The sequence below is a fragment of the Centruroides vittatus genome, unplaced genomic scaffold (genome assembly GCF_030686945.1).
Source record: "Centruroides vittatus isolate TY-2023 unplaced genomic scaffold, ASM3068694v2 contig_4, whole genome shotgun sequence".
NCBI classification, from domain to species: domain Eukaryota; kingdom Metazoa; phylum Arthropoda; class Arachnida; order Scorpiones; family Buthidae; genus Centruroides; species Centruroides vittatus.
This window is the reverse complement of record NW_027122214.1, coordinates 2,856,366-2,874,603: the sequence shown is the minus strand read 5'-3', so window position 1 is coordinate 2,874,603 and position 18,238 is coordinate 2,856,366. Positions and strand designations below refer to the sequence as shown.

Below are 18,238 nucleotides of genomic sequence, written 5' to 3'. Positions count from 1 at the left end.
TATATAGCGCACCCGAATTCTTCGAGTCATCAGTATTATCATTTCGGTTTCACACCTCATACTCTTCTATTAATTTTATTTTTGGTGTGTCCGGCGAAAGAAGTTTCTCTTGTATTTCAATAGCGATTCAAAATTGTTCGAATGAGTCCAATATACTATATAGCAGTAGTATTGTTAATAGTTCTTCGTTTATGGAGATTTCTATTTCTTTTAACTTACCTACTATATTGAAAAAGTCTCTTATGTGATCTGCCATATTGTCTTCTTCCTTCATTTTCTTGAGATTAATTTCTTTAGTAGCATGGCCTTTCTTGCAAGACCTTTCGATTCGAAAATTTCATGTAGTTCATTCCATATTTCATGTGAGATTTCACATCCCTTTGTCTGTTTTAATTCTGCTGGGCTTATGGCAAGAATTATATCACACATTACCTTCGAGTCTGTTGTGTCCCATTGTTCTGCCGCCATCTTTGTACTTTCATTCTCCAAGTATAATTTCTGGTTTCTTCCTTTTTCTGCTGACATGTTCCCAGGAATCATTTTTGATCAGGAGTGCGTTCATCTGTATTTTCCATGTATCATAGTTTTCTTTACACAGTGGTTCTATTCGTATAGCTAGTTGACAGGCCTATTTTGTTTTGTAGGCTTCGTAAGAATTAAATTTTATTCTAATCTAAGACTATATATACACTTGTTCACACATCCATAAGTTGGCATGCAACTGAACAATAGATTTCTTTGTGCCTTGCTGTCTTACGCAGTGTGTTGCCACTTCATACACAGTTTGCTATATTGACACTTGCTTTAGTTTAGTATTCCCTAATAGATGACACCACTCCCAAAAATCCCATCAAGCCTGGAGATAAATTTATGTATCCCAGAGAGGAAAATGGGATCCAGAAATATTTACACACATACAGAAAATGCTAACGATACAGTAAAATAATAAAATAATTATTATACATAAAAAATCTAAAATTACAAAGATTTGAACTGTCTTGTGGATCCAGTGCCTAGCATCTTATCCACTTGGCTAGCAACGCAATGAGAAACTTCCAAAGACTTATAAGCTAGACACTCAATTTTCAGAGGTCTGTTTTTCAGAAATGCTTGAAAAATGGGTCCTATTATTTGAACAAAAAACTTTTTGTGTATAGGGCTAAATGCTCACTGGGTTTTGATTGAATTGGAGACCTGAATGTCTGACCCTCTTCTTGTAAGATTCACAAATATGCCTGTATCACATGTGGTTCCTGCCAAAAAGAGGTCAGTGTTTCTTTGATGTTGGTAAATGCTGGAATGTAAGTGTTTAACAAATAGCATTTGAAAACTTTATTGTTTTAAAATTATTTCATGCTGATTTTTAATTTTGATTTAAAAATTTAGACATAGCTAATGCATGATGTTATATAAAAAAGTCAAGGATGATAAATTGATATTTTGTACAGATTGTAGTGTTACAATGACATTTTTCAGTAGCGTATCAGTTTTTTGGAATTATCGTAAATTCAAGCTTATTTTGCTGTCAACTAAAAGTCAAAAAAACAAGTAAACAAAGTGAGACAAAATTTATTGCCTGCTTTAAAACCAGTTTTTTGGTTTTTCTGGAAACAGATTAATTGATTCTACTTAAAATCAGTTTTGTTGCCAATATTAATTTGTTTTATACAATTATCTGTGTTAATGTTACAAAAATTCTATTTTGTTACTCTTTTGTATAATATTTATTAATTAAAACTGGCTTCTTGTTGACTTTTCTTATTTGGACTCTGTAAAACATTATTTCTTCGTGTATTAAATCATGTATTTAGAAATCTAAAGAAGAATGTGAAGAAAAGATGCAGATTGTTATGAAAGAAATAAAACAATTAAAAGAAAAGGAAAACAAATTGAATAGTGATCACATTGAAATTAAAAATGAACTTGATAGATGTAAAGCAAAAGTTCAAGACAGTAATTCCAAGATAAAACACTGGACTTATCAGGTAGTTTTATTACTTATTGAATGTAAAATGAATAAGAATTTAATTCTTATTGATTTTTTTTAATGTTTAAATTAGCTAGATAATTTAAAATTACAAGAAGTTGATAATGAAGTCCCAGATAAGTTACCAAAATTGGATTCTGAAGAACTTGTGAATGTTGATTCAGAATCACTTAAGTATGAATTATTAATAATGGAGGAAAGTTTACAGAAAATGACACCTAATATGGCTGCTATTGCAGAATATAAAAAAAAGGTAAGAAACTTGTAATTTTAAACTTACATATACTTGAATACATAACGTAAGTAGAAATAATAGAGTTTATATATATAATTAAAAGAATTAATTATAAACTATTTTTTTTTGTATAATTTAATAACTAAGCTATAAAGAAAGTGTGTGCTTTGAAAAAATAAAATATTTTATTGGATGAACTGTAAAAGTATCCTCTTTTGTTGTCCCTTTGTACACCATTAGGAAATAACAATTTCACAGCAGAGATGACTTTTATTTGGAGACTACTTCTCCGCCTCAGCATGCAAAATGGTACAAAGTTTTTTCTGGCAGCAGCATACTGATGGTGTATGAAGGAACAACAAAAGAGGACACTTTTACAGTTTATCCAATGAAAAATTTTATTTTTTCAAAGTTTATACTTATGTCTTGGCTAAAAATTTTTTTATTAAAGTGTTTGGTGTTTTCACTTTGTATTTGTTTTAGTTGTGTGTCTATCTTTGGTAAATTAACCTTGAATTATTAAAATTGGCAAATTCAAATCTTAGTTAATGTTTGGTTAATGTTTTAATTCACATTATATTGAATTATGTGTTTATAGATCCATATAAAATAAATCTTTTATCATTAATTCTTATGTTTAAATAACTATAATAGTCAAATTTATCTTTATAGTTTATAGTTTATAAAAGCATACAAGATAATAAGAATAAAAGTTTTTATAAGTGGGACTCAAACCTGCAACTTCTGTTTGCCATGCATATGCATTATCAATTGCCATACTGATTACTCACAGCACCATTTTATCTAAATCTAACTCAATATTGTTATGTCTAAATTAATAGTTCTGGAAGTGAAGATCAGATGGTCTGGGTAGTGTAATTGGCAATGTGTCTTCAGGACAAGTGAGAACTGCAGGTTTGACTTGTAATTCAGGCCAGTTGTTTTCTTTCAGAACCTTCTAAATTATTAAATATTAATTTAATTATATTAATTAAACTTATTAAGTGATGCCTATCTCTAAGCAAATTACTTAATAATTAGTAGCATTATTATAGCCCAATGTAATCTGGAAATTGTTTGATATTTGCTTAGAACAGTTTTATATCAAAAACAAAATATCTTATCTTCATTTATTCTATTTTTTGAAACTATAATGAAAGATAAATGAATTAGAAGTGCATTAGAGACTGTTTTGGATTCATTTTTTAAACAGGATATTCATATATTGCCAGCAGTAATACTAAAATGAATACTTATATGCCATAAATAATTGTTACAACAGCATATCTTATCATGTGATATCAAGTTATACAGCTGTTAGTCTTCAATTCAGTGTGAATGTCAGGATTATTTTTGTGGGTAGTTTGAAATGGGTCTTCATTTTCCATTTCACTGACGTCTTCATTGGATGTTCTTATTATGAATCAAACAGATAGAAATATACAAAATAAATACATAACCTATAGGGTATTGTGGCCATATAAAATAATTTTTTGTTTAGATAATTTAATTATTGAAAGGCATTAAGTTGATGTGTTTTAGATTTGGTTTATTTTTTTTTAATATGAAGATTTTGTTTTCTGTTAAGAAACTGTAGAGCACATTTCACACTTTAATGATCAACATAAATGTTGCAAAGCCATGAAATGCAAATAAATTGTAGCAAATAAGGAAATATTTTAAGATCTAATTTCAATTTATTTATATTTAAATTTTTTAAAGGAATCAATATATGTTCAGCGTGTTTCTGAACTTGACAGTATCACACAACAACGAGATACTCAAAGAGGTTACCATGATGACTTAAGAAAGCAGCGTCTTAATGAATTTATGACTGGTTTTTCTATCATAACAACAAAACTGAAAGAAATGTACCAAATGGTGACATTAGGTGGAGATGCAGAGTTAGAATTAGTAGATTCATTAGATCCTTTTTCAGAAGGCATTGTTTTTAGGTAAGAATTTTTTGTGTCGAAACTTTCTTAATTATCAAAGTTAGAAACTTTGGTTTGTATTGTATAAGAGAAATGATGAAAATTATGTTTTGTTTGTACTTATTAAAGTGTGCGCCCACCAAAAAAGTCATGGAAAAATATATCTAATTTATCTGGTGGAGAAAAAACATTAAGTTCTCTAGCTTTGGTATTTGCTCTTCACTATTATAAACCTACACCTTTGTATGTAATGGATGAAATTGATGCTGCGTTAGACTTTAAAAATGTTTCAATTGTTGGGAATTATATCAAGGTTTGATAATTTATTTACTCTTTTTAAAATTTTTAATTTATATAATAGTTATAACAATGATGATCATATTTAAGTATTCTTTTCACTATACAGTGGAACCTTGCTTAACGAACACCTCTCATAACAAACAAAACAAATTGTAAAAATTTGCCTCACTTAACGAGCAATGTTTTGCATAATGAGTGACAAGAAAAGGGGAAATCCCAGATTTCCCCTCTTCTTGTCACTCATGTACATGTTTCCTCAGTCTGTGTTTAGCACTTGTTCCACTAGCATCTTACTATCGCTTGAGTTCACATGTTTTTCCAAACTTGTGTTCACACATATTACATGTAAACATCAACAACCATAGCCCATTATACAATAAACACACCAAACGATATGCCAAATTCTTGGGCTATGTAAAGGGTATAATTAAGTAGAAATTAATTAATTTGACTGGAGGTAAGTAGTTATGCTGCCATCTCATAATAAATTTAATGACCAATTCCAAATTAAATTTTAGAAATGTCTAAATTAAAAATTAATTATTTATAATTATTGAATTTAATACGAGATGGAAGCATAACTGCCTACCTCTAGTCAAATTAATTAATTTTTACTATTTAATTATAGCTTTTACTTAGCCCAAGAATTTGGCATATTATTTGGCATGGTTATCTGTGATTTTTTTTTTGTTTGTTTTCTGCAAATGAAATTTGCATTTCAGGTTGGTTCATTCCTTGCTAGAAGAAAAGATGATGGCAATTCATGTTCCTTAACAATGTATATTGTATAATTTTCTTTGAATAAACATTATACATAAAATGTTTGAGTATTTTTTTCCGGCATGGAATGCATTATCATATTTTACATTATTTTAAATGGGAAAAATTTTTTCGCTTAACAAGTGTTTCGCAATGCGAGTAAGATACTGGAATGAATTATGCTTGTTAAGCGAGGTTCCATTGTATATTATTTTAAGATTTATCTACATATTCATATATAAGGAGATTTTGAAATAAGTGTGCATATTCTGAGAAACATAAGTGTGATAAAAACAAACATTTGTTACTAATATTTACTAGATTCACAGATGTATCGTCACATCAGAAAATGAGTTAGTGCTGCTTTCAACAGATATTTTTATATTACATTATGATTAATTTAAAAATCAAGTAGAACTTTTTTTTTAATTTTCAAATATTTAATGATAATTACAAGTTTCAGATAATTGATTTATTCCAAAATTCCTTTTAATAAACTTAAGCAAGATTTTGAAGTTGTTGTTAACATTTTATTTCAACATACTTTTAATTTTTCTAATCCTAAAATATTAGAGATTCTGAAAATTTTTGTTAATAATCAAGAGCTTTTTGGTTTAAGAATTGGAATATTTAAAATCAAAAATATTTTTTAAAAAAGCCAGCATTCTAAATGAATTGTTCAGAATAGAACAGATTTTGATAGCAGTTGTTTACAAAATGTGTTATTAATCTACTGTCATAACATTCAGTGTTAAATTAGAATGTATATTTATGCAGCTGTATGTGTATATACATATATTTATAAATGCAGAATGTATCTTTATCCAAACACAATGTCCAACCCACTTGGTGTAATAAGGTGCTAACCAACAAAGGATTCCCTAGTTATCAAAGTATGTGTATAATTCAGGTCTTTTACATTGTAAAAATTTTTCAGCAAATTTTTTAAATGCAACAAGAACTTCACAATGAAAACAGTTTCAGCATTTAAGCCCAATATTTGGAATTACACATTTATTTAAACTTACAAATGTTCATATCTCAAAAGTAACTGTGTGGCTTAGTGTCTTATTGCACCAAGTCCTTTATATATATATATATATATATATATATATATATTTATTTATTTATTAGATATTTGTTATTTTCATAATTAAAGCATTAACTTATTCTTGAACATTAAATGAGAATTCATTTTGTTTTTGAAATTGAAGTAAATTTATAATTATTGTTCAGAATATTGATATTACAGCTATACATGTTATAACTTTTGTTTATTTTTTTAAAGGAAAGAACGAAGAACGCACAGTTTATAATTATCTCATTAAGAAACAACATGTTTGAATTAGCTGATCGTTTGGTCGGAATATATAAGACATACAATTGTACAAAGTCAGTGACTATAAATCCTGATATTATTGCATCATCGTCCTTACCAAAATTAACTGATGATATAAATTCTTCAAATCAAACCATCAACCATACACAATGAAATAATTTTTTGATTCAAAAACATACAAACTTGTATATAAACTAAATCATCAAAGGAAAGACAATTTTTATGTATTTTTAAACACTAAAAAAAATTTTGTAAACGTATTTTATCTATTTGACAAAATATATCTTTTTAATACAAATATTTATTTTTTCTGCTGTGTTAGGTTTGATTATTATTCTGTATTTTTAATTGCACATTAATAATATACGTTGTTCTTTTTAATGTTGAATTATAACTAAACTTTCAGTTTTTTGTATAAATAAATGAATTTATTAATAATTCTGAGCAATACTGAGAACAATTCAAGTTTAAATGAACAATTTACACTCAGATTTGCAAAAATATTCTTATCTATACACTAGAAATAGAAAAAGTTTATAAATATTTGAAAGAACAAAAATAAAAAAACCAAATTTGAGAAGAAAATCGATATTTCTAAAAAAAGGTATACTTCATTCTCTTCATGAACTCATTCTCTAATGTAAAAGCCAAAATTTATCTATTTTATTTCATATATATAAACCAACCATAAGTAGCTAACTTTCAAACAAATTTTCAGAAAATGAGATTTTCAAATGTTGCTGCATTACTTTCTGGATTTACCTTTTTTTTTTTATACTAATCTTATCAATTTTTTGGTGTAACTATTTATGCATCATTTGGAATTTTACACATCTGCTTATTATCTTAAATAGAACGTGTTGAATATATCAATTTAGGAATGCAGTATTATTGAAAAACTGCAAAATTTAGAGTTAGATGCTTATGGTTCTATATCCGGACAGTCCTCAACACCAGTCACCTTTTCTTTTGAGAGTCTCTTATTTTGGGTATGCGAGGATTAATTGGGTGACAGAAACTTAAAAATTTTTGCATGCTGCAAGAATACAACTTTGTGGATTTTCATAAATGAACTATGAAAAATTCAAAAAACATGATGATGATTATGAAAGATTAATAGGTTTTCGTACATACAGTACTGTCTGGCTCTGCCTCAAAACTTTCCAGTGGAACTTGTATAATCCATCATGTAATTTTACACATTTTTTTTAAAGGTTGTCTGGTTTGTAAAGATGTTATTCTAGATTATTCATATTTTGTAAAATACAGTAGAAATATCTATTTTATAAAAATTTTACACAATTAAAGTACTTGAAAATGCATGCTTTATAACTTTTAATATTTAATTTCACTGATTGTTTTAATGATAATCATTTTTTCACTTTTTGTAAATTTGTTACTGGTTTTATTGTTATATGGGATGGAAATCTTTAGTCTTAAATATTATTTACTGGATCAAAGAATGGTGATTTTAATAAAGAAAACAATAAAAAAAAATTTTATTTTGTCGCCCAGATGTCCAGCTCTCATTTGGCGATAGCTCAATTGACTATCGCCCACTCACTGTTGTTCAGTTGATCACGTCTTCCCTTTTTTATACTCAAAAGATTTAACCACCTTTCATTACTGTTTTGATTGAAGACTTACCAAATATTGTACCAAGTAGATAAGAATTACACCTCAATGCAAAATTTCCAGCAAAGAAATTCAATATTCTAACGTTTTCAGCCACTATTTCATCCACCTTTGTCAGGAACTGTAGAATGAAAAACTGTTCTATAAATAGAATGCCGTTGAATTCTAATTTTAAAAGTTTCAAATATGTTCGAATAAAGGCTGCAACGTATCTTATATGACATATGAGTCCAAACATGAATGGCATCTGTGTTGATGCAGGCCCCACTCCTGTCCACCCTGTAGTTCTCTACAGCTTCTAACATTTTGCCGGTCGAAGACCCTGTGTATTAGGATAGCTTGGTCCCAACGGGGAAATCCCCGGGTTGCTGGCGTAATGTGCCAGAGCTGTATTAATGTTTCATTTTTGTATGTCATATTTGTGATCCTTTAACGTGACCTGAAGCGATCTGTACATGGATCCTATATGCGTTACTATTCTGTGGAACCTATCATTGTGTAGTGGGTTGCGGTAACCTCCATAGAAGTGGGGTCTGCATCAACACAGATACCCATTCATGTACCAAATGCATGGAAATACTATCTGGACTCATACGTCACAGCCTTTATTTGAACATATTTGAAACTTTTAAAATTAGAACGCAATGGCATTCTATTTATAGAACAGTTTTTCCATTCCACAGTTCCTGATGAGGGCGGATGAAATAGTGGCCGAAAATGTTAGAATATTGAATTTCTTTGCTGGAAATTTTGCATTGAGGTGGGGAGTGCAAAAGTAGGTGTACTGTTGTTGTTATTGAAAAAACATACAGGGAGAAAATAGGAAGAAAAAACTTATTTTTATGTAAAAATTAAATCACAAATAAGGAATACAAACTAATAAAAGATAATAAAAATAATAATAATGAACACCAAACATTTGTATTTCTCAGATTCTCAACTGTATACCTTTTGCACCCCGTATTACCATTACCATCTTTTTTCATTATGTCGATAATGTTTATATATATATATAAAGCCACATATCAAGAACTTTCCGGTGGCCAAGTGATCTTCGTCCCTGAACACTGGGAGCTCAGTTGTGGGTTCGTGCCTCGCTTGGATGGGCTGGCCACATGGCATTTTCCAGATTTTCTCCACGTCTAATGCCCAAATAGGGGCCAGTTTCCCTTAAAAGACCTCCTGAAAGCATCCCCCCCCCCCCGCTTGTATGGCCATTCCATCTCTAAGGCTGGCTAATAGGATGCATGCATTCATATTCTCGTTCTTGGAGTAAATAGCCTGTATAGCCACTGAAAGAAAGAACTTTCTGGCTAAAAACTATGCAAATATCGAGGCATGTCTTTTTTCATTCATTGCTCTTGTGTATTTGTGAATTTCTGTTATGGAAGCTGTATAGATTGCACCCTATGGAATTTCGGGACTTTGAGTATATATCTTAACTCAGGAGACTGAGACGAGTTTAATGATACCCTATTTTTGATCCAGAGATGAAAAATAAGAAAGTATATTAACAATTTCTTGCCTTTCTACGCCATTTTAGAGTTTTTCACTAGGTGGCGCTGCTTGTAGTTCAGCATACATTTCCTTTTTTTTTGCTTTTGTTCAAGAACTACTCTGAATCAATAACTAGTGATGTTAAACACTGGGTTGCTCCCCTCCGGGAGGAGTCCATTGGGAGCATGAACAGTCAAACGCCATCTAGTGGAAAACTCTAAAATGGTGTAGGATGCATTGTGAAAGGCAAGAAATCATGAATATGATAACCTACTTTTGGACTGGAGACAAAAAATAAGAAAGCTATCGTTGAACTCATCTCGGTCCTGAGTTAAGATATATACTCAGTCTTGAAATTCCATAGGGTGCAATCTGTACAACAGCCTCTGTTATTTTTGAAACTCATAAAAGCGACAAGCATTTTGTTAGGTTTATGGTGTTAACCACACATAAGGAGCGATTGTCGAGCGTGTAGCATAGTGTAGTTAGAAACATGACGCTCGTCTGCATGTTCTGAAACACTTATTTCTCTATTTGATAAGATGCGTTTCCATTCAGTGACATGTTAATTTTGATTTTTCTTCAGTTATAAAAGTGTTGCCATCGTATATACATTCTAGAGGTTTGCAGTGAGGTTTAGCAAGATGGATGTCACTCTGACAGGATCACAATACAGGATGAAAGTTTGCAATGTTTGCTAAAATGGCTACAACCATACACGATTAGAAACTCGACATTCTCACTTCAAACAAATTCCAAAAAAAAAAAAAAAAAAAACATATTTTTACATTGTCATTACTGTAGGAGAGACTGCGAATTTGCTCTGTCCGCGGTGTATTTCTACTTTGTTTAGCACAAAAAATCAAACTAATTGCTGAAACTCGGGATCGAACCAAGGACCTTTATATCTTCCAGTCTAACACTCTCTCAGCTGAGCTATTTCAGCACTACTGCATATTCTTCCAACTCTCTTTACAATCATCGTAAGAAATGATTGGCAATCCCAACGGTAAGTAATCCACCACCCGTTTCCATATTGCAAACTACAAATAAGAAACATCACGCTTGTCTTCGAGTGCTGGAATGCTTATTTGTGTATTTGAACAGATGTCATCCTATGATGTGTTAATGTCCGTCTTTTTAAATTTATTATAAGAGTTGTTCATTGATATAATAAATAAACCTATACATAATAAAAAATATATATTCATAAGCAAAGTTATATATGCATAACACCGAATTTTCATTTAAAATAAAATTTCCTTTAAATCAAAAATGTATTTATTGTTGTTCATATTTAATTCAAATTAACTTAAGTTTAACTTCAAAATAGCTGGATATTGGGCATGTTTCTAAAGTCAATTATAATGACACTTTTAAATGAAAATTAAGACCTAGTGTTAATTGCTTTTCTTATGTAATTGAAAATTATTAATTTAAATAACTATTGTTTTAACTTGCTGCTATTTGTAGGAAGAATACTGGTTTATTTAATTAATAAAAAATATAGACAAAAAGAATTAAGTGGTAAGTAATATGGCGATAGAATGTTTACAAACACAACTTCAAATCTACCGATTTTTTCTGCGTAAATTTAATTATAGGTTCTAGCGTGCCGAGATAAAACAGGTTGAAAAACATTAGCCTAAGGAGTGTTTTCCTGGGTTGGTCAGATTTTGTGTGTTGTTTAAGAGATACATTGGGAGGATTCAATGTGATTATGTATTAATATAAATATTTGACAAGAAAAAATAATCAAAAACAGCAATATTTTAATTTTATTTAGTTTTGCTAGTCATTTGGAATAAAATGCAAACTGTCCAACAGAAAATCATTTATCTAAAAATAGTATTGTACTGTACATTCCAAGGTTCCATATAAAATATTTCAATAAGCATTTACAAATAATTGTTTTTATATATTACATTATAAATGATTTAATTTAAATCTTAAAGGTTTTGAGAAGTAAACTTAATTTATATAAGATTTATTCCTTTAATTTTTATCTGAAAAACAATTGTAATTACTAAGAGATAAAATGAATAAGTCCATTATATTTGGGTATTATGTCATATAAATCCATTGAAAATAATCTAAATATTGACTGTAAAAAATGTTAAACTATACTTGAAAATTATTTTTTGAAAACAGTCAAAAATATTACAATATCTCTTTTATATTATAATAAAGTCAATATTGCTCTTATTTTCTGTTAAGATCTGATATAGATCTTTCAAAAAGAATTTACAGGCAGCCCTTGACTTTCGCACATAATTGGTTCCTGAAAGTGTGCGCGAATGTTCAAGTAGAGGGATGTAAAAAAATATGCATCTAAAACTGTGTTTTAAAGTATTTATTTATCAATATGTATACATAATGAAGTTAACGAGGGGTGTTTAAGTGCTTTCGGGTGTTTTCTTTATAAAGTTGTCAAGAGTTAGTTGAATACTATATCTCATTTTAAATTTGTCGAACTAGCCATTACTTGATTGAAACACTGTGTTAGAATCTTCATTTAATCTAGTCTTTCAATCTTCATGCAAACTAAGAGTCATAGCTTGAATAATTGAAAAACTCGGACATTATTTTGATGTTGATCAATCCATGATGACAAAGATCTTTCCATTTCATCCATCACTATGCTGTGTTTTTTGGAAACAATCTTTGAAGATATATTTCCACAATTTTGAACATATTCCTTACTTTTAGTCTTATTTTTCAAAATTGAATATAGCATAGATCTGTTTACATTGTACAAATATCCAATTGAAGCAAAACATTTACCGTTTTCATAACGTTTAGTTATTTCCGTCTTTGTCTCGATTGTATGAAGTTTATGAGTCCTTAATTTCTTTTTGTTCGTATCAACACTGCAGTTTCTCCATTTCTCACTTGTGTTTATCAATTTATAAGGACGAAATATTTAAATATAAACAAATAAATTGACAAAACACAACACGTCGATGCACGCCCTAATGCAAGACTGAAACTGTTTTGACCTCTTGCTCGGAACAACAAAGCAGTGATTAGGATTCCGAGAAGTCTGCTATTGTAGGAAGTAATGTGTGTCCGAGAATGTAGAGCGAGCTGCTGCACTTTGTAGTATATGAGCGTTCTGCATGGAAGCAAAGTTTTTCATTATCGACAAAAATATTTTAAAAGTTGAATTTTTAAAAAAATGTGCGAAATAGCAAACTGTGCGAAAGTTGAGGGCTGCCCGTATAAAAAATTTTTCATTTTTTGGCTCTGCCACCACGTTTAAACAGTTTTAGAATACCATATTTCATAGTTCTGTTTGTCAGAGGTCATGTGGTCTTGTGACTGAGTTAAATTATTTTTAAAAAGTTTAAAAAAAGATTTATTGTTACATTATTTCTCTATTAGTTTCATACAACAGTAAATCATCAAATTCGTTACAGCATTAAATAGATATTTTAATGTCGTATTTGATTTGAAAACAGTAAAGCTGATCACATAAGTCACTTTTTGTATAGTGAGAAACAAAAAGACTAAATTCCTCCATTAATTTAATAACTAAGTATGCCACCTAAAAGCAATTAAAGAATCATTGATAACCATGCTAAAATTAATAAAGTTCCTCCATATGGTGCAAACCGTCTTACATGTGTACTATCTGTTAATGCATAAATATAGCAGCTTCCACAAAAAATGCTTATTCCAGCAGTAAGCAAGGTTCCAACCTATTAAAAATAAAAATTATAAATTGTTTATATTTTTAATTTTTAAATGAAATTATTCTTAACAGAGAATAGTTAAATCATTATCAGCACAGAAAAAATAAATAAATCAGTCTTTGTCGTGACAGATAATTAACACATTAAATTTCTTTGAATTTGATTATGACAATTTTAAATTTATTGTAAGTAACCTTTTTACATAAAACATTTGAATAATTTTTATAATATTTTAGTTATTGATTGTTAAATTTTAGATTGAATATGTTAATTTCATATTGTATAAAAGCTATAACAAAAATCTTCAAATTATCAGGTGATTATTATTTGCAATATGTTTTATAGAAAAGATTAAATAATGTAAAACATTGCATAATGTTATAATATTTATACCAGGTATTTTTAAATCAGAACTGATTAGGGATGTAACACCCAAAATGCATGTTCTATAATTAATAAAGTCTATTTTTTACCATTTGCTTGTAAAGTTCCTATACGATAAATTCATAATAAAAGCAAATTTATACTAAATCAAAATATCAGAAAACAAAAATTGTTTTCATATCGTATTGTGTAATCATGATTTCTATGTGATGGGAATTTTATTTTTCCTCGTCAAGATGTATTAGGTATTACATTATTTTATTTCTATCTTATCTTGACAATAAATTATTATTATTATTAAACAAAGATTTTAAAATCAGGTATTTGCATTTTTTAACAAATAAAAATACTTTAGATTTTAAATGATATAATTATAAATCTTACCATTAATGGTCTTTTTGTAAGAGGTACTGTTAATAATGCAAGTGAATGTAAGAAATGATAGTGATTTGCTGTTTCATAAGCTCTTTTCCTCTCTTCACTAATATCTTTTCTTAAATAAAATCCTATATAAAAAAAAAAACTTTCAGGAAATAAATTCAGACTTGGCATAATGCTATTCATAAGATAACATTCTTTTCAAGTACATATAGTTTTTTTATTTATTTTACATTTAATCAAATATAGTAAGAGTTTAATAGCATAAATATATAATTTATTTAAAAATAAATGGTATTAATGTAAACATATCTAAAATTTACTATTTTTTAATTATAAAATAAATATATAATACAGTGGGTGATCAGTTAACAAACACTTTTGCGAAGAATTTTTATGTTCGGACAACAAACACAAGAAGAAGCGACATAAAATAATGAATACTGATTGGTCTTCCCTTCTCTTCGGGAAACAATTCGAAATTTTTCGGAGTGCGGGAGACGTCTACGTTGATGCTCAACTTGGTATATACCGATCGGATAGTATTCCTCCAAACTTTGAAACTCTCCCTTGTAATTCCAGCTTTTTATCTTTCTGACAGAAACAATTCTTTTATAGTATTTGCAAGACGGTCAGGTGGGCACTCGTTAAGTTTTGCGTTGGTTTTTATTTTCGAAAGGTGAGAGTATAATAGCGAAGGTAGAGAGTGGGCAGATGTGATATCTGATGTTGCTGGGTGGTATGGCGTGAACGGGTCTAAGGTAGGCCGCAGTTCAATCTTATCTAAGAAAGATACAATATAATCAAGAAGACTCAAGCAGCTAAAGGAGTAACAAAAATCACATCTGAGAAATAAAGGACATTGAAGAGCTCATAATGGAACCTGAAATGGATCTGACGACAGAAGAATGTCGAAAATTCTTGAATGAAGAACTCCAAGAAATTCTTCTGAAAAAGAGGATTAATGCCGATATCATGCTATTAAACATCTTTTGAAGAAGTGGAGGATGTCAGAACAACGTCTTAGAATGGCATCTGAACAAGATTGAGGTTGATGGGCTTGAGGATCTCTACAACTACAATGCTATTAATTACTTCTGAAAAATCCTGAAGAAGAGAGAAAAGAAATTGGCATTAGACCAATTCTTTAACCCCCACAAATGGAAAAAACATGACTAATAAAAATGCAAGACTGTGTATATATGTATTTTTATTATTATATATATACTTTCTTACTACATTTGTTTATATTATTTATTTTTTGGGGTCTCCAGAACAAATTAATCAAATTTCCAGAAAAGGCTATGGTAAATCGATAACCAGTTAACGAACAATTCAGTTAGCGAACAAAGTCTTGGAACAGATTATGTTCGTCAACCAATCACCCACTGTATAGAATATTAATCTATGAATCTAGAATATTAAATTCTAGATCTTTACATGAATACTTTACCTCTGGTTAATATTCTATAAATATTGTAATATTAAATATTATGATTTTATTAAAACTGCAATTGATTTCTGAATGTATAATTATCTTTAAAAAGTTGTTACTAATTTAAATCTTTAAATAAACAAAATAAACATGGAATACGACGAATAGATGAATGATAAGGCAGACATCAATCTGCTGGTCTGTAATTCCAAGTTCAAGTCTACATTGAACTTTTAAAGTGTTCATGGTTTAATCTAGATATATCTAGCCATGTCTCTCACTATCTGTCTTCATTATGGGCTTGACAAATCAATAATGGGCATGAAAAAAATCCTTTAGTGTTCACAGGATAATAAGAGTTAAAAAAGAAAAAACTAGAATATTAAATAGTTATTCTTTGCAAAAAGGAAATATCCTAACTTCAACATTAGTCTAATAACATTAGAAATATATCAAATACATCTATTTTAATTGTATTAAGTATTTCATAATACAAAAAAATAATCTTTCCAGTTTTCCCTTTGAGATACTTTTGCAATTGCCATATCATATAACTTTAAATGTAGAACATTCAATAAAAAGGTTTAAAAAATCTTTAATTGCTTTCTATTGGTCTAAAAAATATTTTATTGCTTGACAAATCTTTTATATTATAATTTATAATGATTATTTTTTGAGATATCAGTATTTTTTTTTAAGTTTGTTTCATTCAAAAATATATAATATACTGAAAATAAATCATATTTGGGAATTATTATTATTTTAATTAACTGTTCAGGGTAAATATAATGATCAATGCATAACCAGAAAGAAAATTATAAATCAAATTTGCTTTAAGCTGTTTCATTTCAGAGCTTCACTAATATGGCACTTTTCAATTATATTCATGTTTATTGTTTTCAACATTTGCCTTGCTTTTAAAGAGGATTTTTGGATATTTTTAAATTTATTATTTTTGCTTTTGCATTGTGGTTTTAGACCTAGCACTATTGCACATTCAATAAATAATAGTATAAATATGTTTAAAATGTTTTATATTTTCTGACAAGTGATAAAAAGTTGTATTTCTACTTTAATGCAATATTTGCCCTACAACATTGGTCTAGAACTCGCTCATTGTATCAGCAAAATATATCTACATTGTATAAATTTTATATAATACAAGAATGAATTTTAAAATTTAAATATCAATTTTATAATTAAAAGGCATTATACACAAATTTCTATTTCAAAAATCCAATATCTGAAAGACCATCACAAAATAATCATATAAATTGAACAGATCAGGACCTAATGCTATAATAAAAGAATATAACACTGTAAACAAAATATAGGCCTAACTGCAAATTCATACTCTCCAATATCAGTTGTTTTCAAGCTAGCTTCTGTTACATCTCAAGGTTTCACAATAAACAATGCAATGTCTCAAGATTTTCTAATGCTCACTAATTCATTTAATGCTTAAATAAGTTATTAGGTATTAAGTGTGTTGCATATAAAGTTAGAAGACCAGCTTTAGAAAAAAGATTGAAAACCATTGGCCTAAACAATAAAGCCATACAAATTGTTTTCCTTCACTTATTTACTTAGTGTAAGCTTGATGTAAATAATTTATGACAAAACTTATGCAGTACTTTAAAAATTATTTTCAAATTGCTAAAATTTATGCAAATTGTACTCTTAGACGTTGCCCTGACTTGTCTTTCCATTTATTAAACTTGATGCGTGTTCTGAAAATTCATTTACGTGTAAATTTACTTATATTCAGATCATATCCTGATGAAACAATTGGTTTTTTTCTGGAGTATGAGTTGAAGATTTCTATCTTATTAGGCAGTTTACAATAATCATTAATGGAAAAAATTGGTTAAATTTTAACCGACAGATGTCGTTGTACATATAACTAAAATTTTATAACTGCTTATATGTATATATAAACGTACGAGCGTACCGTGTGCACCATAAGCTCCCATAATAACTGCAGTAGCCCCAAATATTCCAGCAATCCGCACAAAAACTTTACCACTAGAAGTCATAAACGATCGCAGATCTTTCTTTTCCAACATTTTTATCAGTTCTCCATTCAATTGTGGCTTAACTTGGGGTATTGGTTCTGGAGTCTTTTCCACCGATTTCTTTGGCATAATCTCTTTAAAATTTTTCCAAATGGAAGCTTGAAAATCACCAACTATACCCATTAATTTCACTAATTAAAATGAAAAATAATAATTCAAAAACGTTTCGTAGAAAGAACTACGATTAACAAAATATCAAGTATCCGAAAACAATTCTCGCCCCTGACGTTGCCAGAAGAAATCAATAAATCGTTTCATTCAGTACAAATTAGTAAGTTATAGGTTTTCGTTTTAAATGTTTGTCCCTACTCGGCTTCCCTTCAAATGGATTTTTTCCCCTTCTATTGCCATTTTTTTTCCTTAAATTTTTACGTTTATTATCTACAAACTCAATACAACTACAGTGGGTGATCGGTTAATTAGCGAACACTTTCGCGAAAGATTTTTATGTTCGGACAACGAACACCTCACAGAACAAACACAAGAAGAACCGACGAAAAATAACGAATACCGATTGGTCTTCCCTCGTCTTCAGGCAACAATTCGAAAGTTTTCGGAGTGCGGGAGACATCGACGTCGGGTTGA

The 18,238-nt window shown here is 29.1% G+C and overlaps 2 protein-coding genes and 1 non-coding gene across 3 annotated transcripts in view; 1 reads left to right on the top strand and 2 right to left on the bottom strand.

Annotated features, from left to right (window-relative positions):
- The window catches only part of glu (structural maintenance of chromosomes 4-like protein gluon), a 92,409-nt gene extending 85,512 nt beyond the window's left edge, over positions 1 to 6,897 (top strand). The window contains exons 23-27 of the mRNA XM_067271526.1: positions 1,812 to 1,985; positions 2,061 to 2,240; positions 3,945 to 4,177; positions 4,286 to 4,469; positions 6,504 to 6,897. Coding sequence (XP_067127627.1) covers positions 1,812 to 1,985; positions 2,061 to 2,240; positions 3,945 to 4,177; positions 4,286 to 4,469; positions 6,504 to 6,707 — 975 coding nt within the window. The 3' untranslated portion in view covers positions 6,708 to 6,897. The remainder of the gene's footprint in view (positions 1 to 1,811; positions 1,986 to 2,060; positions 2,241 to 3,944; positions 4,178 to 4,285; positions 4,470 to 6,503) is intronic.
- A 3,661-nt stretch (positions 6,898 to 10,558) lies between these two features.
- Positions 10,559 to 10,632, bottom strand: TRNAS-GGA (transfer RNA serine (anticodon GGA)). Its single transcript has one exon. It is a non-coding gene; the product is annotated as a tRNA-Ser (tRNA).
- Positions 10,633 to 13,043: 2,411 nt separating this feature from the next.
- On the bottom strand, positions 13,044 to 17,875 carry LOC136976274 (transmembrane protein 256 homolog). The gene is made up of 3 exons (XM_067271502.1): positions 17,530 to 17,875; positions 14,150 to 14,271; positions 13,044 to 13,387 (listed from the first exon to the last, which is right to left on the bottom strand). Exons 1-3 carry the CDS (start codon positions 17,774 to 17,776, stop codon positions 13,244 to 13,246), a joined length of 513 nt encoding a protein of 170 aa, XP_067127603.1. The 5' UTR covers positions 17,777 to 17,875; the 3' UTR covers positions 13,044 to 13,243.
- Positions 17,876 to 18,238: the final 363 nt, after the last annotated feature.